The sequence below is a fragment of the Nerophis lumbriciformis genome, linkage group LG30 (genome assembly GCF_033978685.3).
Source record: "Nerophis lumbriciformis linkage group LG30, RoL_Nlum_v2.1, whole genome shotgun sequence".
NCBI classification, from domain to species: domain Eukaryota; kingdom Metazoa; phylum Chordata; class Actinopteri; order Syngnathiformes; family Syngnathidae; genus Nerophis; species Nerophis lumbriciformis.
Genome location: NC_084577.2, coordinates 30,505,087 through 30,530,086, shown reverse-complemented (window position 1 = coordinate 30,530,086; position 25,000 = coordinate 30,505,087). Strand labels below are relative to the sequence as shown.

General features: G+C 29.3%; 1 protein-coding gene across 3 annotated transcripts in view; it reads left to right on the top strand.

Moving 5' to 3' along the window:
* kcnab1a (potassium voltage-gated channel subfamily A regulatory beta subunit 1a) overlaps positions 1-25,000 on the top strand; it is a 148,937-nt gene that overhangs the window by 93,469 nt on the left and 30,468 nt on the right. For all 3 annotated transcript variants that reach the window (XM_061925893.2, XM_061925891.2, XM_061925892.2), the window contains exons 2-3: positions 2,872-2,915; positions 16,738-16,775. In XM_061925893.2, coding sequence (XP_061781877.1) covers positions 2,872-2,915; positions 16,738-16,775 — 82 coding nt within the window. The remainder of the gene's footprint in view (positions 1-2,871; positions 2,916-16,737; positions 16,776-25,000) is intronic.

The window sequence follows — 25,000 nt, the reverse complement described above, 5'->3', positions numbered from 1 at the left end:
TCTATAAGTGATAACAGTAACATCTATAAGTGATAACAGTAACATCTATAAGTGATAACAGTAACCTCTATAAGTGATAACAGTAACCTCTATAAGTGATAACAGTAGTTCAGCCAGGATATGCTCATTTCAAATGAGATTTACAGCCCTGAAATATTGTTATTGTTTTCATTTCGATGCTGTTTGACCAATTAGAAAGTCTGTGAGTCTGCTATCTTCATCTGGCCACTGGTAAAGTTACTAAACATGTCAGACCTTAGAATAGAATAGAAAGTACTTTATTGATCCTTAGGGGAAATTCCGCAGCACAGTTGGCTCACAATAGACAATAAACAGCCTTGCTCCTTACACTCTGGACCAGAGCCACATCCAGACTAGGACAAGGTCCAGTACTTCTCTTGGTCTTCTGGAGTGGAGAGTGTAAAGTATGGATGATGTCATCGATGACCATCACATAATAACTTCATTGATGCAGAAGACTTGTCATGTTTGGCAAAGTAATGACGGGGCTTCGTATGTCAATCAATATTTGATGGCCCAGCATGGTTACATCCGTGTGTGTGTGTGTGTGTGTGTGTGTGTGTGTGTGTGTGTGTGTGTGTGTGTGTGTGTGTGTGTGTGTGTGTGTGTGTGTGTGTGTGTGTGTGTGTGTGTGTGTGTGGTATGATGGCTAGCGTAGCAGTGCCCTGATGGACAGGATAGACTTGTATTTATCCCACAATGGGGAAATTATAGGCTTTGTCTTTACTTATTCTGTGTCATAACATGTATGGTATGGTATGGTATGGTGTGGTATGGTATTGTGTGGTATTGTGTGTTATGGTATGTGGTATGGTTTGATGTGGTATGGTATGGTTTAGTGTGGTAGGTATACTATGGTGTGGTATTGTATGGTGTGGTATTCTATGGTATGGTGTGGCGTGGTATGCTATGGTGTGGTGTGGTGTGGTATGGTGTGGTATAGTATGGAATGGTATTGCATGTATGGTATGGTGTGGTATGGCAAGGTATGTATGGTATTGTGTGGCATTGTATTGTGTGGTATGGTGTATGGTATGGTATGATGTGGTATGGTGTGGTATGGTTTGGTATGGTGTGGTATGGTATTGTGTGGTATTGTATGGTGTGGTATTCTATGGTATGGTGTGGTGTGGTATGCTATGGTGTGATGTGGTGTGGTATGGTGTGGTAAAGTATGGAATGGCATTGCATGTATGGTATGGTGTGGTATGGCACGGCATGTATGGTATTGTGTGGTATTGTATTGTGTGGTATGATGTATAGTATGGTATGATGTGGTATGGTATGGTATGGTATGGTGTGGTATACTATGGTGTGGTATGGCAAGGTATGTATGGTATTGTGTGGCATTGTATTGTGTGGTATGGTGTATGGTATGGTATGATGTGGTATGGTGTGGTGTGGTATGGCGTGGTATGGTATTGTGCGGTATACTATCGTGTGGTATTGTATGGTGTGGTATTGTATGGTATGGTGTCGTGTGGCATGATATGGTGTGATGTGGTGTGGTATGGTGTGGTAAAGTATGGAATGGCATTGCATGTATGGTATGGTGGGGTATGGCACGGCATGTATGGTATTGTGTGGTATTGTATTGTGTGGTATGATGTATAGTATGGTATGATGTGGTATGGTATGGTGTGGTATGGTGTGGTATGGCGTGGTATGGCAAGGTATGTATGGTATTGTGTGGTATTATATTGTGTGGTAGGGTGTATGGTATGGTATGGTGTGGTATGGTTTGGTATCGTATGGTGTGGTATGGTGTGGTATGGTATTGTGTGGTATACTATGGTGTGGTATACTATCGTGTGGTATTGTATGGTGTGGTGTTGTATGGTATGGTGTGGTGTGGTATGCTATGGTGTGATGTGGTGTGGTATGGTGTGTTAAAGTATGGAATGGCATTGCATGTATGGTATGGTGTGGTATGGCACGGCATGTATGGTATTGTGTGGTATTGTATTGTGTGGTATGATGTATAGTATGGTATGATGTGGTATGGTATGGTGTGGTATGGTGTGGTATGGCAAGGTATGTATGGTATTGTGTGGTATTGTATTGTGTGGTGTTCTATGGTATGGTGTGGTGTGGTATGGTTTGGTATCGTATGGTGTGGTATGGTATTGTGTGGTATACTATGGTGTGGTATTGTATGGTGTGGTGTTCTATGGTATGGTGTGGTGTGGTATGCTATGGTGTGATGTGGTGTGGTATGGTGTGGTAAAGTATGGAATGGCATTGCATGTATGGTATGGTGTGGTTTGGCAAGGCATGTATGGTATTGTGTGGTATGGTGTATGGTATGGTATGATGTGGTATGGTATGGTGTGGCATGGTATTGTGTGGTAAACTATGGTGTGGTATTGTATGGTGTGGTATTCTATGGTATGGTGTGGTATAGTATGCAATTGGTATTGCATGTATGGTATGGTGTGGTATGGCAAGGTATGTATGGTATTGTGTGGTATAGTATGGTGTGGTATTGTATGGAATGGTATTGCATGTATGGTATGGCATGGTATGTATGGTATGGTGTGGTATGGTATGGTGTGGTATTGAATGGAATGGTATTGTATGGTGTGGTGTGGTATGGTGTGGTATTGTATGGAATGGTATATATGGTATTGTATGGTGTGGTATTGTATGGAATGGTATGTATGGTATTGTATGGTGTGGTATGGTCTTTATTGCACAAGTAGAAGAAAATGAGTAGAAGAAGTGTGGATAATAAATAAATAAATATGAATAATAAATAGAATGTTGAGCAGCTTGTAGCAACACAATATTCATGTTTTAATATCAAGGAATATATTTAATATATTCATGTTTTTAATCTCATTGCTGCAGGAACCTGGGCAAGTCTGGACTAAGAGTGTCGTGTCTCGGACTTGGTGAGTAGACGTCACTTCCCTCTCATTTATTTTTATTTATTTCTATTTGATTAATTTCTAATAGCATTTACTAAATGTAATGTAATCAAGTTCCAATCAGACAAACTAAACAAAATATTACTTGGCAAGAACGAGGACTCGGTTGCAGACGGGAAATGATCGACGCAGGCTTTTTATTCAACACTTTCTGAGAACTCTCTTCAGGTAAAGTGAATAAACAAATGGCTATGAACTCTAGACTTGAACAATGGAGTAAAAAAGGAAACGTGGCACAGGGCGAAAAACAATAAACGCAAAATCACTCCCGAGGGAGGAAAAAAGGTGTCAGGTTTATGCACCGAACTATCTATTAAACAGAACAAGAAGCAAGGAATCAGGCTGAGACAGAGTTCAATTTTGCTCATGAGGAGAACGCATGGAGCTGCACGCTCAAGTAACAGTCTTACCCTACGCTCTGAGGAACAGCCCACGCGCTCCTCTATTTATTCACTAGAGGAGTTCCCTAGTTACATCACTGAGGCTGCTTCTAAAGGGAGGGGTCACACATTATGTTTATATTACATATATACTTACAGCGTGTATATAATACTTAAAATGATGAAAATATGTAAATATTACATGTTATTATGAATGCTACTACATTACATATATACTTACAGTGTGTATATAATACTTAAAATGATGAAAGTATGTAAATATTACATGTTATTATGAATGTTACTATATTACATATATACTTACAGTGTGTATATAAAATATGTAAATATTACATGTTATTATGAATGTTACTACATTACATATATACTTACAGTGTGTATATAATACTTAAAATGATGAAAATATGTAAATATTACATGTTATTATGAATGTTACTACATTACATATATACTTACAGTGTGTATATAAAATATGTAAATATTACATGTTATTATGAATGTTACTACATTACATATATACTTACATTGTGTATATAAAATATGTAAATATTACAAGTTATTATGAATGTTGCTACACTACATATATACTTACAGTGTGTATATAATACTTAAAATGATGAAAATATGTAAATATTACATGTTATTATGAATGTTACTACATTACATATATACTTACAGTGTGTATATAAAATATGTAAATATTACATGTTATTATGAATGTTACTATATTACATATATACTTACAGTGTGTATATAAAATATGTAAATATTACATGTTATTATGAATGTTACTATATTACATATATACTTACATTGTGTATATAAAATATGTAAATATTACATGTTATTATGAATGTTACTACATTACATATATACTTACAGTGTGCATATAATACTTAAAATGATGAAAATATGTAAATATTACATGTTATTATGAATGTTACTACATTACATATATCCTTACAGTGTGTATATAAAATATGTAAATATTACATGTTATTATGAATGTTACTACATTACATATATACTTACATTGTGTATATAAAATATGTAAATATTACAAGTTATTATGAATGTTGCTACACTACATATATACTTACAGTGTTTATATAATACTTAAAATGATGAAAATATGTAAATATTACATGTTATTATGAATGTTACTACATTACATATATACTTACAGTGTGTATATAAAATATGTAAATATTACATGTTATTATGAATGTTACTATATTACATATATACTTACAGTGTGTATATAAAATATGTAAATATTACATGTTATTATGAATGTTACTATATTACATATATACTTACATTGTGTATATAAAATATGTAAATATTACATGTTATTATGAATGTTACTATATTACATAAATACTTACATTGTGTATATAAAATATGTAAATATTACATGTTATTATGAATGTTACTACATTACATATATCCTTACAGTGTGTATATAAAATATGTAAATATTACATGTTATTATGAATGTTACTACATTACATATATACTTACAGTGTGTATATAATACTTAAAATGATGAAAATATGTAAATATTACATGTTATTATGAATGTTACTACATTACATATATACTTAGTGTGTATATCAAATATGTAAATATTACATGTTATTATGAATGTTACTACATTACCTATATACTTAGTGTGTATATCAAATATGTAAATAGTACATGTTATTATGAATGTTACTACATTACATATATACTTACAGTGTGTATATAATACTTAAAATGATGAAAATATGTAAATATTACATGTTATTATGAATGTTACTACATTACATATATCCTTACAGTGTGTATATAAAATATGTAAATATTACATGTTATTATGAATGTTACTACATTACATATATACTTACAATGTGTATATAAAATATGTAAATATTACATGTTATTATGAATGTTACTATATTACATATATACTTACATTGTGTATATAAAATATGTAAATATTACATGTTATTATGAATGTTACTACATTACATATATACTTACAATGTGTATATCAAATATGTAAATATTACATGTTATTATGAATGTTACTATATTACATATATACTTACATTGTGTATATAAAATATGTAAATATTACATGTTATTATGAATGTTACTACATTACATATATACTTACAGTGTGTATATAATACTTAAAATTAATGAAAATATGTAAATATTACATGTTATTATGAATGTTACTACATTACATATATCCTTACAGTGTGTATATAAAATATGTAAATATTACATGTTATTATGAATGTTACTACATTACATATATACTTACAGTGTGTATATAATACTTAAAATGATGAAAATATGTAAATATTACATGTTATTATGAATGTTACTACATTACATATATACTTACAGTGTGTATATAAAATATGTAAATATTACATGTTATTATGAATGTTACTACATTACATATATACTTACATTGTGTATATAAAATATGTAAATATTACAAGTTATTATGAATGTTGCTACACTACATATATACTTACAGTGTGTATATAATACTTAAAATGATGAAAATATGTAAATATTACATGTTATTATGAATGTTACTACATTACATATATACTTACAGTGTGTATATAAAATATGTAAATATTACATGTTATTATGAATGTTACTATATTACATATATACTTACAGTGTGTATATAAAATATGTAAATATTACATGTTATTATGAATGTTACTATATTACATATATACTTACATTGTGTATATAAAATATGTAAATATTACATGTTATTATGAATGCTACTACATTACATATATACTTACAGTGTGCATATAATACTTAAAATGATGAAAATATGTAAATATTACATGTTATTATGAATGTTACTACATTACATATATCCTTACAGTGTGTATATAATACTTAAAATGATGAAAATATGTAAATATTACATGTTATTATGAATGTTACTACATTACATATATACTTACATTGTGTATATAAAATATGTAAATATTACAAGTTATTATGAATGTTGCTACACTACATATATACTTACAGTGTTTATATAATACTTAAAATGATGAAAATATGTAAATATTACATGTTATTATGAATGTTACTACATTACATATATACTTACAGTGTGTATATAAAATATGTAAATATTACATGTTATTATGAATGTTACTATATTACATATATACTTACAGTGTGTATATAAAATATGTAAATATTACATGTTATTATGAATGTTACTATATTACATATATACTTACATTGTGTATATAAAATATGTAAATATTACATGTTATTATGAATGTTACTATATTACATAAATACTTACATTGTGTATATAAAATATGTAAATATTACATGTTATTATGAATGTTACTACATTACATATATCCTTACAGTGTGTATATAAAATATGTAAATATTACATGTTATTATGAATGTTACTACATTACATATATACTTACAGTGTGTATATAATACTTAAAATGATGAAAATATGTAAATATTACATGTTATTATGAATGTTACTACATTACATATATACTTAGAGTGTATATCAAATATGTAAATATTACATGTTATTATGAATGTTACTACATTACCTATATACTTAGTGTGTATATCAAATATGTAAATAGTACATGTTATTATGAATGTTACTACATTACATATATACTTACAGTGTGTATATAATACTTAAAATGATGAAAATATGTAAATATTACATGTTATTATGAATGTTACTACATTACATATATCCTTACAGTGTGTATATAAAATATGTAAATATTACATGTTATTATGAATGTTACTACATTACATATATACTTACAATGTGTATATAAAATATGTAAATATTACATGTTATTATGAATGTTACTATATTACATATATACTTACATTGTGTATATAAAATATGTAAATATTACATGTTATTATGAATGTTACTACATTACATATATACTTACAATGTGTATATAAAATATGTAAATATTACATGTTATTATGAATGTTACTACATTACATATATACTTACATTGTGTATATAAAATATGTAAATATTACATGTTATTATGAATGTTACTACATTACATATATACTTACAGTGTGTATATAATACTTAAAATTAATGAAAATATGTAAATATTACATGTTATTATGAATGTTACTACATTACATATATCCTTACAGTGTGTATATAAAATATGTAAATATTACATGTTATTATGAATGTTACTACATTACATATATACTTACAGTGTGTATATAATACTTAAAATGATGAAAATATGTAAATATTACATGTTATTATGAATGTTACTACATTACATATATCCTTACAGTGTGTATATAAAATATGTAAATATTACATGTTATTATGAATGTTACTATATTACATATATACTTACATTGTGTATATAAAATATGTAAATATTGCATGTTATTATGAATGTTACTACATTACATATATACTTACAGTGTGTATATAATACTTAAAATGATGAAAATATGTAAATATTACATGTTATTATGAATGTTACTACATTACATATACTTACAGTGTGTATATCAAATATGTAAATATTACATGTTATTATGAATGTTACTACATTACATATATACTTACAGTGTGTATATAATACTTAAAATGATGAAAATTTGTAAATATTACATGTTATTATGAATGTTACTACATTACATATATCCTTACAGTGTGTATATAAAATATGTAAATATTACATGTTATTATGAATGTTACTATATTACATATATACTTACATTGTGTATATAAAATATGTAAATATTACATGTTATTATGAATGTTACTATATTACATATATACTTACATTGTGTATATAAAATATGTAAATATTACATGTTATTATGAATGTTACTACATTACATATATACTTACAGTGTGTATATAATACTTAAAATGATGAAAATATGTAAATATTACATGTTATTATGAATGTTACTACATTACATATATCCTTACAGTGTGTATATAAAATATGTAAATATTACATGTTATTATGAATGTTACTACATTACATATATACTTACATTGTGTATATAAAATATGTAAATATTACATGTTATTATGAATGTTACTATATTACATATATACTTACATTGTGTATATAAAATATGTAAATATTACATGTTATTATGAATGTTACTATATTACATATATACTTACATTGTGTATATAAAATATGTAAATATTACATGTTATTATGAATGTTACTACATTACATATATACTTACAGTGTGTATATAATACTTAAAATTATGAAAATATGTAAATATTACATGTTATTATGAATGTTACTACATTACATATATCCTTACAGTGTGTATATAAAATATGTAAATATTACATGTTATTATGAATGTTACTACATTACATATATACTTACAGTGTGTTTATAAAATATGTAAATATTACATGTTATTATGAATGTTACTACATTACATATATACTTACAGTGTGTTTATAAAATATGTAAATATTACATGTTATGAATGTTACATATATACTTACAGTGTGTATATAAAATATGTAAATATTACATGTTATTATGAATGTTACTACGTTACATATATACTTACAGTGTGTATATAAAATATGTAAATATTACATGTTATTATGAATGTTACTACATTACAAATAGACTTACAGTGTGTATATAAAATATGTAAATATTACATGTTATGAATGTTACATATATACTTACAGTGTGTATATAAAATATGTAAATATTACATGTTATTATGAATGTTACTACATTACAAATAGACTTACAGTGTGTATATAAAATATGTAAATATTACATGTTATGAATGTTACATATATACTTACAGTGTGTATATAAAATATGTAAATATTACATGTTTTTATGAATGTTACTACATTACATATATACTTACAGTGTGTATATAAAATATGTAAATATTACATGTTATGAATGTTACATATATACTTACAGTGTGTATATAAAATATGTAAATATTACATGTTATTATGAATGTTACTACATTACAAATAGACTTACAGTATGTATAAAAAACCTTGATGGAGGTTTTTGGATGTTTTGTGGGCAGGTTATAGAAGGAATAGTTAGCTCCATTGTTAGCTGACTTTGGCTAACATTTATTTACGATTTAGAATGCATAAAAAAGAAAAAAGCGTCTTACATAAGTACTGTGAATGATGGAGACAATTCCAAAAAAAGTGCATTTCCCCTTTCAGGGACAAAGTGCCCTTGAACAAGGCACTGACTGAACTCTGTCAGATCGCCTGGAGGGAACACACCCACACACACACACACACACACACACACACACACACACACACACACACACACACACACACACACACACACACACACACACACACACACACACACACACACACACACACAATCAGTACAGTAGACTGTACTGACTGGATGTTGTGTGTTAGTGACAACCATCACACACGACACACAACAGACTAATAGCTTTACTAAATACTAATATTGTCCCCGCACTGATATTTTCAAAATAAAGGGGACCACAATGCCTTTATTTGAACACAAGATGTTATGATAAATGGAACATGTGTTTGTTATTGCAAGTAAAGAAGAATGTTGTCCTTAAACAAAATAGTGAACATAGTAAACAACTTGTCTTTTAGTAGTAAGTAAACAAACAAAGACTACTAGTTAGTCGTATGCAGTAACATATTGTGTCATTTATACACCCAGGCCCGGCCCTAATCAATCTGGCGCCCTAGGCAAGATTTTAGGTGGCGCCCCCCCCCCCCCCCACATCGGCAGTGAAGTGTATATACTCACAAGAACCCGAATAGCTTTGTCTTTGACCTTTTTTTTTTTTACTTACAACTATACCTAATATATAAAGGGGTGGAAAAATGACTATTACCTGCAGGGCAAACATTAGCTAACCAGAAGGCAATAACAATGTAAACAAAAAACACCTGCTTAAAAGATCTAATACAAATGTCCCTGAGGAATGTAAGGGGGGAGTACTGTAATTACCTAACGTTACATTATTATTTTCCATAACAATTTAGCCCCCTCCACAATATTAACCCGACGTTAAAACAGAACTAGCTATTTATTGATTAGCAATTGCCGAATCATGTAACATTAGCTTAATGCTAAAAAGCCAGGTTACTATCACATTCTGAACAGACAAATAATTTCATGTAGGCTAACGTTACCTACCTGCTACCTCTGTCTTTTCTCGTTTCTCCTCCTCTTCTTTTCTCTTTTTTCTTCCCTGGGCACCTGACAGTTTTGGCCGTTTTGACATCTTGTGTTGATTTTTTGATGTGGTGACGTCCAAAAAGAGTCATGATACGGGAAGGGAGGGGGCGCACCGTGCGTGGGGAGGAGGGGGGGGGGGCGTAATGTTGTAACAAATAATATTTCTATTAAATAGGCTTTACTTTGCATTTTAATTAACGTGAGATTATTTTTTGTATTTAGAAATAATAGTAACAACTTTTTTTTCCTTTTTTTTTCTCTCCAACATTTGTGGCACTGGCATGGCGCCCCCTGATGGACGGCGCCCTTAGCATTTGCCTATACGGCCTATGCCACGGGCCGGCCCTGTATACACCTATTATTTTGTACACATTATTAATCTACTTTTTCATTTCCTGTTAATATCTGCTTACTTCCTGTTTCAACGTGTTCTATCTACACTTCTGTTCAAATGGAATAATCCCTTAATCTTCTCTTCTTTGATACTTGACATGAGTAAATCAATTATGAATTGTGGTATCAATCCGATACCAAGTAGTTACAGGATCATACATTGGTCATAATTAAAGTTGTCATGTGTCCAGGGACGTATTTCCTGTGTTTATTAACAATAACTGTCACGTTCAAACACTGAGGACATCTATTAAACAAGACAAAAGGCAAGGAATCAAACAGAGACAGAATTCAATTTGGACTCAATATTGAGGAGAGACATGGCCACTGCACTCTCTGTACAGTCCTGCACCACGCTCTGACGAAGAAGGTTTTCGTCTCCTCTTTTATTCAGATGTTCAATGTTCACGCACCAACACATGTCACAGCAGGAATGGGAAGTATGTAAAACAGTCATTGTTTTCGGTCGCTTTGAAGACCAAGAAGAGGATTTTCTCGGGCTTGGGCTCTTCCTGGATCCAGCTGGGGCAGGTGTTGGGAGGACAATGGATAATCCCTCCCGTCTCCTGACCACAGCGACTTCAAGAGGGCAGCGGGTCGTAAATAGCGTTGACCTCGGTTACCAAATAGTTGGAAGAGAGTTTGTGAAATATTTCAAAGAGAGTTCGTTTAACACTTCAAAGAGAGTTCCTCTGGAAGTGGAGCAGATCCTGCCATCTGTCCGTGTTGAAATCACAGTGGCGTTTCACGAGCCTTCTTCCTCTTGTTAGGCCTCGAAAGACAGCGTTCATCTTCTTATCAGGAACACAATGCAACACAACGTTTCTTTTGTGATAACTTACAAACAATTATTCCAACAATAACAATATGAGAAAAGATTTTCTGATGATAAAAAATATTGATGTAAACATTGTAGTATAATACCGTATTTCCTTGAATTAGCGCCGGGGCGGTAATTAATTTAAAACCTCTTCTCACTCCGGCGCTTACCAAAGGCATGCGGTAAATTTAGGCGAGCGCTTATAAATTTGAGTGTGATGTAAGGATACCATCATGAAAAGCACATTTAATAAAAAAACCCGTTTTAAAGGTCTTACCTTTGCTTATAAATGAAGTCCATGCGCTGCTCCTTTTGAACAAAAGCATCGATAACTTGTTTATAGAAGTCTTCCTTATCTTTCTTCAGTTTTAAAAGTCTCGATGGAGATCTTCTTTTAAGTATTACCTCCTGCTTCCATTGAAAGTCCACTTTAGAAAACTGTTGTTGTCACTTCTTCTGCAGCCGAGTAGTCGCAAGAATGATTCCTGGGATCACTAGCGCCCTCTACCACCATGAGGCGGGAGTCATTTAATGACTCATATTTGACACACGCAGCTATATTAATACAACATTTTTACTGTTCTTTTTAGCATATTCAATAGCTTGGACCTTAAATCCTACTGAATAGCTCTTTATCTTCTTCCCTTTATGCCATTTTAAATGATTGAAATTAGCCTCCTCCGTTTTGGAAAATGATGCCTTGAAAGGTGAAGTGTCACTCATGGCGTGACGAGTTTGACCCGGCGGTAAAACGAGGCATGCGTATAATATATACCCGGCGGCAATTCAAGGAAATACGGTATATACGCTCTTGTACTGTGTTTACATTGAGTAGCGCTAGCTTGCTGTTAGCGGTGAGCTATTATACCCGCATGTTTAGCTATTCCTCACCCTCCAGTGATAATAATACTTGTAGGAAACGTACTTTATTTGTCACCATGAAGGCTGATTTGGAAGTAGCTAAAACACGGCTGGACGTTAGCCGCTAGCAAGCTAACAGCTAACTTTCTATTTAACAACAAGACAAAACAACAAGCTGAACTGTCCTCCATGCACTGCATTGCCAACACGCGCACACTGAAGCCACTTTGGTGCCCTCACAAATGATCAGAAATAACAAAAACATTGTGGTATTTTTCATTTTTTAAAACAAATAAAATATTTTAGATATTTTTAACCTTTAGGTCTCCCCCCAAGTTTGGCCCCTGGGACCCGGAAAGGTGTCAGTCAATAAAATAAAAATGATATTATGTTTTTTTAATTATTCAACGCTTAAATCTCTATATAAGGTAAACAAATCCGTAAACATTTTTGTTGTTTTATGCCATTTTTAAAAAAATAAAGAAAACCCATTTTTTATGGCAAAAACACAAAATATCCAATATTTTCCCCTGAAAAATGTTCAAAGTGTAATATTTGTTGTGAAGTAGTTGTAGCCTTAAATGAGTCAATAATTCATAACAACATTGATTTTATTTCATTATTATGTTTTGAGCAGTAAAAAAACATCCACTAAAATTCTCATAAAAGTGTTAAAAAACATGTCATACATCATTTTTGCTTTCAACACTTAAGTTTCTAGATCAACTTCAATGCTCTTATTTGATTATACATTTTTAAAACATTTATATGTTTCTTTGTTGAGCTGTTTTATGCCTTTTTTGTCAAACAAAACGTTGTTTTTTTTATGGCAAACACAAAATATGCAATATTTTACCCACAAAATATTTCAAGGCGTAATATTTAATGTGAATTAATTGTAGCATTGAATAGGTCAATAATTCATAAGAACATTGATTTTATTTCATTATTATATTTTGAGCAATAACAGTAAAAAAAAAAAATGATTGGGGATCCAAAAGGGTCCCACTCATAAAAGTATTAAAAATATATAATACATTATTTTTACTTTCAACACTTAAGTTTCTAGATCAACTTCAGCGCTCTTACTCGATTATACATTTTTAAAACTTTTTTATGTTTCTTTGTTGATCTGTTTTATGCCTTTTTTGTCAAACAAAACGTTGTTTTTTTTATGGCAAACACAAAATATGCAATATTTTACCCACAAAATATGTCCAGGTGTAATATTTAATGTGAATTAATTGGAGCATTGAATAGATCAATAATTCATAAGAACATTTATTTTATTTCATTATTATGTTTTGAGCAATAACAGTAATAAACATTTTTTTATTGGGGATCCAAAAGGGTCCCACTCATAAAAGTATTAAAAATATATAGTACATTATTTTTACTTTCAACACTTAAGTTTCTAGATCAACTTCAGCACTCTTACTCGATTATACATTTTTAAAACATTTTTATGTTTCTTTGTTGATCTGTTTTATGCCTTTTTTGTCAAACAAAATGTTGTTTTTTTATGGCAAACACAAAATATGCAATATTTTACCCACAAAATATTTCAAGGCGTAATATTTAATGTGAATTAATTGGAGCATTGAATAGATCAATCATTCATAAGAACATTGATTTTATTTCATTATTATGTTTTGAGCAATAACAGTAATAAACATTTTTTTATTGGGGATCCAAAAGGGTCCCACTCATAAAAGTATTAAAAATATATAATACATTATTTTTACTTTCAACACTTAAGTTTCTAGATCAACTTCAGCACTCTTACTCGATTATACATTTTTAAAACATTTGTATGTTTCTTTTTTGATCTGTTTTATGCCTTTTTTGTCAAACAAAACATTGTTTTTTTATGGCAAACACAAAATATGGAATATTTTACCCACAAAATATTTCAAGGTGTAATATTTAATGTGAATTAATTGGAGCATTGAATAGATCAATCATTCATAAGAACATTGATTTTATTTCATTATTATGTTTTGAGCAATAACAGTAATAAACATTTTTTTATTGGGGATCCAAAAGGGTCCCACTCATAAAAGTATTAAAAATATATAGTACATTATTTTTACTTTCAACACTTAAGTTTCTAGATCAACTTCAGCACTCTTACTCGATTATACATTTTTAAAACATTTTTATGTTTCTTTGTTGATCTGTTTTATGCCTTTTTTGTCAAACAAAACGTTGTTTTTTTATGGCAAACACAAAATATGCAATATTTTACCCACAAAATATTTCCAGGTGTAATATTTAATGTGAATTAATTGGAGCATTGAATAGATCAATCATTCATAAGAACATTGATTTTATTTCATTATTATGTTTTGAGCAATAACAGTAAAAAATTTTTTTTTTATTGGGGATCCAAAAGGGTCCCACTCATAAAAGTATTAAAAATATATAATACATTATTTTTACTTTCAACACTTAAGTTTCTAGATCAACTTCAGAGCTAATACTCAATGTTAAAAAAAATATAAAAAAAATGTTGTTGGTCTGTTTTATGCCCTTTTTGTCAAACAAAATGTTATTTCATATGGCAAACACAAAATATGCAATACTTTTACCCACAAAATATTTCAAAGTGTAATATTTAATGTGAAGTTATTGGAGCCTTGAATAGATCATTACTTCATGACAACATAAAAGTGTTAAAAATAAATATGTTTTTTTCTTTCAACACGTAAGTCTGTAGATCAACTTCAGATCCAGCCCGCGATTATAAGTTGTTGGGTTTTTTTATATGTTTTTTGTTTATTTGTTTGTTTGTTTTATGCCCTTTTTGTCAAGGAAAACCTAGTTTTTTTTATGGCAAAAGTACAAAATATGCAGTATTTCCCCCCCAAAGGTATTTAAAAGTGTAATATTAGATGTGAAGTCATTGGAGCCTTAAATGAGTCAATAATTCAAAACAACTTTGATTTTAATGTTACGATTGCGTGGCATTGTGATGCCGGAGGTCGTCTTTTCAAGATGCAGAGGGATGTCAGGAAGCGACTTGCAGGTGAGAATAAATGATTTATTCTGATTGCAGAACAAAATGCTGCGCGGTGCACCACGGCACGGAAAACAAGAGGGTAGCAAAGATGCTAATATCAAAAATGTAAACTATGAGAGAACCCAAGAGCGTAACTTAGTTGCGTAGGAGCAAACAAAACCAACAGACCGAGTGAGGCCAGCGCGTAAACTAAATAGCCCTCTGATTAGTGCCCCGGCAACAGGTGCGCGTCCGGAACACTAACCAGAGGCAGGTGACGATAATCTGCCATCATGGCAACTGAGAAAAACAAACTCAACAGGTGCTGAGAACCCAAGTGAACTGAAAACATAAACAGAATATGATCCGGGCAGCGGATCATAACATTTAATTCATTATTATTTTTTGAGCAAGTGACAGTTGCCAACATTGCAACTTGTTCTTGCTACATTTCACCTGTTTGAGCCTTTATTCCACATCTTCTTGTTTTTTAAATAGTATTTTTTAGAATTAAAAAAGGAGCTGCGGGTAACAAATGGTCCCTGGACCGTACTTTGGACAGCCTTTTTCTAACCCAGAACAAGAAAGTCATCTTCATAACCACCAATTCACAAATGGAGATTTTAGCTCTGCTTTTTAAACAATAACACCACTTCACCTGCTGGGCAGGTTGACGGTGACATTAACTACGCCATCTAGTGGTGTGGAGGCTGCTAACTAAAACTAATGGTCCCAAACATAAGAGGTAAGAGAAAGAAGAGAGTATGTCAAAGTGGTGATCTGAGGTCCACTACTGGAGTTCCAGAGAGCTAACAGGAAGTCACAAATGGTGATCATTTTTCACACGACACGTTCTTTCTCTCGGGAACATGACATTCTTGTTAGTTTACTCCATCGTGTCACACACACACACACACACACACACACACACACACACACACACACACACACACACACACACTGATACAAATGTATGAGATGTTATTTTCACTGTATGTTTCCTGTCCTTCAGGTACGTGGGTTACATTCGGAGGTCAGATAACTGATGAGGTATGAAACATTTTCCTTTTATTTTTATGCTAATTTCATGTTGAACAATGACACTCAATTATTTACTACGGGGGTCTACAAACTTCTTCAAATGGGTCCCGAATTAGGCTAAACAATTTGGCTACATATATATATATATATCCCAGATTTTCCGGGAGACCCCTGAAATTCAGCGCCTCTCCCGAAAACCTCCCGGGACAAATTTTCTCCCGAAAATCTCCTGAAATTCAGGCGGAGCTGGAGGCCACGCCCCCTCCAGCTCCATGCGGACCTGAGTCCGCTTTCCCACAATATAAACAGCGTGCCTGCCCAATCATTATAACTGTAGAATGATGGAGGGCGAGTTCTTGGTTTCTCATGTGGGTTTATTGTTAGGCAGTTTCATTAACGTCCTCCCACCGCGGCAACAACACACAACAACAGCAGTCACGTTTTCGTCTGCCGTAAAGCAGTTGGTCTGCCGTAAACAGCAATGTTGTGACACTCTTAAACAGGACAATACTGCCAACTAGTGTATTTGATGAAAGCACTTTTTGTGCAATGCATCATCACAGAGAGGGTGTTCAGCATGGTTAGAAAAATAGTGACAGAGAATAGAACAAGGATGGACAATTCAACCCTCAACTCAACAATGAGTGGATGAGTGTTATGTGTGTGTATATGTGTAAACAAATGAACACTGAAATTCAAGTATTTCTTTTATATATATATATATATATATATATATATATATATATATATATATATATATATATATATATATATATATATATAGATATATAATAAAAGAAATATATTTTTATAGCTAGAATTCACTGAAAGTCAAGTATTTCTTATATATATATATATATATATATATATATATATATATATTCTAGCTATAAATATATATTTATTTTATTATTTAATATATATATATATATATATATATATATATATATATACATACATACATATATACATATATATGTATATATGTATATATATATATATATATATATATATATATATATTCTAGCTATAAATATATATTTATTTTATTATTTATTATATATATATATATATATATACATACATATATATATATATATATATATATATATATATATATATATATATATATATATATATATATAATAAAAGAAATATATTTTTATAGGTAGAATTCACTGAAAGTCAAGTATTTCTTATATATATATATATATATATATATATATATATATATATATATATATATATATATATATATATATATATATATACATATATATATATATATATATATATATGTCTTAATAAGGTTATCCAAAAAATAGTGCTCGATACCGTAGTAGAGCGCAATACTACTTCATCTCTACAGGCCTGTTTCATGAGGGGTTCCCTCAATCATCAGGAGATTTTCCTGATGAAAATCTCCTGATGATTGAGGGAACCCCTCATGAAACAGGCCTGTAGAGATGAAGTAGTCTTGTGATCTTTTTCCCCACACATACATACATATATATATATATATATATATATATATATATATATATATATATATATATATATATATATATATATATATATATATATATATATATATATATATATATATATATATATATATATATATATATATATATATATATATATATATATGTATATATATATATATTCTAGCTATAAATATATATTTCTTTTATTATTTATTATATATATATATATATATATATATATACATATATACATATATATATACATACATATATATATATATATATATATATATATATGTATATATATATATATATATATATATATATATATATATATATATATATATATATATATATATATATATATATATACACACACACAAGCAGTGTTACAAACCTGCATGCAAACACAAACTTATGTAAGATGATTATGTCTCAGCCTGAAGAGCAGAATGTTTGGTTGCAATGTCACTGCAACACTCTGCCTCCACTCTCACATGGTGTGCACACCTTCTAGTCCACATCTCACATGGTGGGCACACCTTCTAGTCCACATCTCACATGGTGGGCACACCTTCTAGTCCACATCTCACATGGTGTGCACACCTTCTAGTCCACATCTCACATGGTGGGCACACCTTCTAGTCCACATCTCACATGGTGGGCACACCTTCTAGTCCACATCTCACATGGTGTGCACACCTTCTAGTCCACAAGTCTTACATGGTGTGCACGTCCAGCTGCTGCACACCTTCTAGTCCACAAGCCCGAGCCTTGTCGCGTACTTGGTCGTTGCCACGGGTGGAAAGACCACTCCGCGCCATCACGTGTGACGCCTTTAAAGTACTCAACTTTTCTTTAAATACATCCACTCTCAACCAGTCTTCTGTGTCCACTTTAGAAACTTGCAAGCTTGGAAGGAAATAACTCATAAATAATCAAATGAATAGTAGAAGGTTGTGGACATAAACCCACATCCAACTTAGACTCGGATATGACCAGAAAGACACAAAAAGACACTTTTTTTCAACCTTGTGGCAGTAATGACCATATCAAAGCTGAAGTTTCTTAAGCGCAAAAAAATATGACTAAAGTGGTGAAGCTTTTCATTTTCACTTTAAATGTATTCAAGATACACAAATATTAGTATTAGTTAGAATACATTCTTGCTAGCACTGCGTGATTTTATGTAAAAAAATGTAAAAAAAAAAAAAAAAAAAAAGTTTCTTAAGCGCAAAAAATATGACTAAAGTGATGAAGCTTTTCATTTTCACTTTAAATGTATTTAAGATACATAAATATTAGTATTAGTTAGAATGTATTCTTGCTAGCACTGCGTGATTGTATATAAAAATGTTAAAAATTAAAAAAAAAAAAAGTTTCTTAAGCGCAAAAAAATATGACTAAAGTGGTGAAGCTTTTCATTTTCACTTTAAATGTATTTAAGATATATAAATATCAGTATTAGTTAGAATGTATTCTTACTGTGTGATTGTATGTAAAAAAAAATATATATATATAAAAAATTTAAAAAAAAGTTTCTTAAGCGCAAAAAAATATGACTAAAGTGATGAAGCTTTTCATTTTCACTTTAAATGTATTTAAGATACATAAATATTAGTATTAGTTAGAATGTATTCTTGCTAGCACTGCGTGATTGTATATAAAAATGTTAAAAAATTAAAAAAAAAAAAAAGTTTCTTAAGCGCAAAAAAATATGACTAAAGTGGTGAAGCTTTTCATTTTCACTTTAAATGTATTTAAGATATATAAATATCAGTATTAGTTAGAATGTATTCTTACTGTGTGATTGTATGTAAAAAAATTTAAAAAATATAAAAAATTTAAAAAAAAGTTTCATAAGCGCAAAGAAATATGACTAAAGTGGTGAAGCTTTTCATTTTCACTTTAAATGTATTTAAGATACATAAATATTAGTATTAGTTAGAATACATTCTTGCTAGCACTGTGTGATTGTATGTAAAAAAAAGTTTAAAAAGAAAGTTTCTTAAGCGCAAAGAAATATGACTAAAGTGGTGAAGCTTTTCATTTTCACTTTAAATGTATTTAAGATACATAAATATTAGTATTAGTTAGAATGTATTCTTGCTAGCACTGCGTGATTGTATATAAAAATGTAAAAAAAAAAAAGTTTCTTAAGCGCAAAAAAATATGACTAAAGTGATGAAGCTTTTCATTTTCACTTTAAATGTATTTAAGATACATAAATATCAGTATTAGTTAGAATGTATTCTTACTGTGTGATTGCATGTAAAAAAAAAAAATATATATAAAAAATGTAAAAAGAAGTTTCTTAAGCGCAAAGAAATATGACTAAAGTGGTGAAGCTTTTCATTTTCACTTTAAATGTATTTAAGATACATAAATATTAGTATTAGTTGGAATACATTCTTGCTAGCACTGCGTGATTTTATGTAAAAAAAAGTTTAAAAAAAAAAAAGTTTCTTAAGCGCAAAAAAATATGACTAAAGTGATGAAGCTTTTCATTTTCACTTTAAATGTATTTAAGATACATAAATATTAGTATTAGTTAGAATGTATTATTGCTAGCACTGCGTGATTGTATATAAAAATGTTAAAAAAATTTAAAAAATAAAAGTTTCTTAAGCGCAAAAAAACATGACTAAAGTGGTGAAGCTTTTCATTTTCACTTTAAATGTATTTAATATATATAAATATCAGTATTAGTTAGAATGTGTGATTGTATGTAAAAAAAATGTAAAAAATATAAAAAATGTAAAAAAAAGTTTCTTAAGCGCAAAGAAATATGACTAAAGTGGTGAAGCTTTTCATTTTCACTTTAAATGTATTTAAGATACATAAATATTAGTAATAGTTAGAATGTATTCTTGCTAGCACTGCGTGATTGTATGTAAAAAAATGTAAAAAAAAAAAAAAAAAGTTTCCTAAGCGTGAAAAAAATATGACTAAAGTGATGAAGCTTTTCATTTTCACTTTAAATGTATTTAAGATACATAAATATTAGTATTAGTTAGAATGTATTCTTACTGTGTGATTGTATGTAAAAAAATGTAAAAAATATAAAAAATGTAAAAAAAAGTTTCTTAAGTGCAAAGAAATATGACTAAAGTGGTGAAGCTTTTCATTTTCACTTTAAATATATTTAAGATACATAAGTATTAGTTAGAATGTATTCTTGCTAGCACTAAGTGATTGTATGTAAAAAAATGTTAAAAATTAAAAAAAAAAATTCTTAAGCGCAAAAAAATATGACTAAAGTGGTGAAGCTTTTCATTTTCCTTTTAAATGTATTTAAGATACATAAATATTAGTATTAGTTAGAATGTATTCTTGCTAGCACTGCGTGATTGTATATAAAAATGTTAAAAAAAAATAAAAAAAAGTTTCTTAAGCGCAAAAAAATATGACTAAAGTGGTGAAGCTTTTCATTTTCACTTTAAATGTATTTAAGATGTATAAATATCAGTATTAGTTAGAATGTATTCTTTCTGTGTGATTGTATGTAAAAAAAATTAAAAAATATAAAAAATGTAAAAAAAAGTTTCTTAAGCGCAGAAATATGACTAAAGTGGTGAAGCTTTTCATTTTCACTTTAAATGTATTTAAGATACATAAATATTAGTATTAGTTAGAATACATTCTTGCTAGCACTGCGTGATTTTATGTAAAAAAATGTAAAAAAAAAAAGTTTCTTAAGCGCAAAAAAATATGACTAAAGTGATGAAGATTTTCATTTTCACTTTAAATGTATTTAAGATACATAAATATTGATATTAGTTAGAATGTATTCTTGCTAGCACTGTGTGATTGTATGTAAAAAAAAGTTTAAAAAGAAAGTTTCTTAAGCGCAAAAAAATATGACTAAAGTGGTGAAGCTTTTCATTTTCACTTTAAATGTATTTAAGATACATAAATATTAGTATTAGTTAGAATGTATTCTTACTGTGTGATTGTATGTAAAAAAATGTAAAAAATATAAAAAATGTAAAAAAAAGTTTCTTAAGTGCAAAGAAATATGACTAAAGTGGTGAAGCTTTTCATTTTCACTTTAAATATATTTAAGATACATAAGTATTAGTTAGAATGTATTCTTGCTAGCACTGCGTGATTGTATGTAAAAAAAAAAAGTTAAAAAAAAAAAAAAAAGTTTCTTAAGCGCAAAAAAATATGACTAAAGTGGTGAAGCTTTTCATTTTCACTTTAAATGTATTTAAGATACATACATATTAGTATTAGTTAGAATGTATTCTTACTGTGTGATTGTATGTAAAAAAATGTAAAAAATATAAAAAATGTAAAAAAAAGTTTCTTAAGCGCAAAGAAATATGACTAAAGTGGTGAAGCTTTTCATTTTCACTTTAAATGTATTTAAGATACATAAATATTAGTATCAGTTAGAATGTATTCTTGCTAGCACTGCGTGATTGTATGTTAAAAAAATTAAAAAATGTAAAAAATGTTACAAAAAAAAAGTTTTGCAGGAAGTTTGTTCCTTGAAGACCAATTAGAAGCAGTCTTCAGGCCAGGTCTGCTGACCTTGCAAGGCCACGAGGAACCTCCTTGTGATGAAAGATGGATTGTTCTGGATCTTTTTGTTTCTGCCTTCTTTTCAAAGCACTCAGTCAAGGGCTGGAATCCCCTGAGCAATGCATCATGGGGGATTCCTGCAACCCACAGTCTTGTGTCTTACAAATTGGCCCCAAGTTCACCGCACACCTAATTGGATTTTTGTTGCCCTGAAGTGACCCAGATGGGATATTTCTTCCAGTCTAAACGCTCCAAAGTCATCCCAGTAATTATAATCCATAAATAATGTGTGTGTCAAAGTCAAGGCCCGGCCGGGGGCAGACATCATTCTATCTGGCCAGCAAACACCAGGAAATGTTAAGTGTCAATAAAGTACTTCATATTAAGTGTCAAAAAAGTACTTCATATTAAGTGTCAATAAAGTACTTCATATTAAGTGTCAATAAAGTACTTCATATTAAGTGTCAATAAAGTACTTCATATTAAGTGTCAATAAAGTACTTCATATTAAGTGTCAATAAAGTACTTCATATTACAATAAAGTACTTCATATTAAGTGTCAATAAAGTACTTTATATTAAGTGTCAATAAAATACTTCCTATTAAGTGTCAATAAAGTACTTCATATTAAGTGTCAATAAAGTGCTTCATATTAAGTGTCAATAAAGTACTTCATATTAAGCGTCAATAAAGTACTTCATATTAAGTGTCAATAAAGTACTTCATATTAAGTGTCAATAAAGTACTTCATATTAAGTGTCAATAAAGTACTTCATATTAAGTGTCAATAAAGTACTTCATATTAAGTGTCAATAAAGTACTTCATATTAAGTGTCAATAAAGTACTTCATATTAAGTGTCAATAAAATACTTCCTATTAAGTGTCAATAAAATACTTCCTATTATGTGTCAATAAAGTACTTCATATTAAGTGTCAATAAAATACTTCCTATTATGTGTCAATAAAGTACTTCATATTAAGTGTCAATAAAGTACTTCATATTAAATGTCAATAAAGTACTTCATATTAAGTGTCAATAAAGTACTTCATATGAAGTGTCAATAATATACTTCCTATTAAGTGTCAATAAAATACTTCCTATTATGTGCCAATAAAGTACTTCATATTAAGTGTCAATGAAGTACTTCATATTAAGTGTCAAAAAAGTACTTCATATTAAGTGTCAATAAAGTACTTCATATTAAGTGTCAATAAAATACTTCCTATTAAGTGTCAATAAAGTACTTCATATTAAGTGTCAATAAAGTACTTCAAATTAAGTGTCAATAAAATACTTCCTATTAAGTGTCAATAAAGTACTTCATATTAAGCGTCAATAAAGTACTTCATATTAAGTGTCAATAAAGTACTTCATATTAAGTGTCAATGAAGTACTTCATATTAAGTGTCAATAAAGTACTTCATATTAAGTGTCAATAAAGTACTTCATATTAAGTGTCAAAAAAGTACTTCATATTAAGTGTCAATAAAGTACTTCATATTAAGTGTCAATGAAGTACTTCATATTAAGTGTCAAAAAAGTACTTCATATTAAGTGTCAATAAAGTACTTCATATTAAGTGTCAATAAAGTACTTCATATTAAGTGTCAATAAAGTACTTCATATTAAGTGTCAATAAAGTACTTCATATTAAGTGTCAATAAAGTACTTCATATTAAGTGTCAATAAAATACTTCCTATTATGTGTCAATAAAGTACTTCATATTAAGTGTCAATAAAATACTTCCTATTATGTGTCAATAAAGTACTTCATATTAAGTGTCAATAAAGTACTTCATATTAAATGTCAATAAAGTACTTCATATTAAGTGTCAATAAAGTACTTCATATTAAGTGTCAATAATATACTTCCTATTAAGTGTCAATAAAATACTTCCTATTATGTGCCAATAAAGTACTTCATATTAAGTGTCAATGAAGTACTTCATATTAAGTGTCAAAAAAGTACTTCATATTAAGTGTCAATAAAGTACTTCATATTAAGTGTCAATAAAATACTTCCTATTAAGTGTCAATAAAGTACTTCATATTAAGTGTCAATAAAGTACTTCAAATTAAGTGTCAATAAAATACTTCCTATTAAGTGTCAATAAAGTACTTCATATTAAGCGTCAATAAAGTACTTCATATTAAGTGTCAATAAAGTACTTCATATTAAGTGTCAATGAAGTACTTAATATCAAGTGTCAATAAA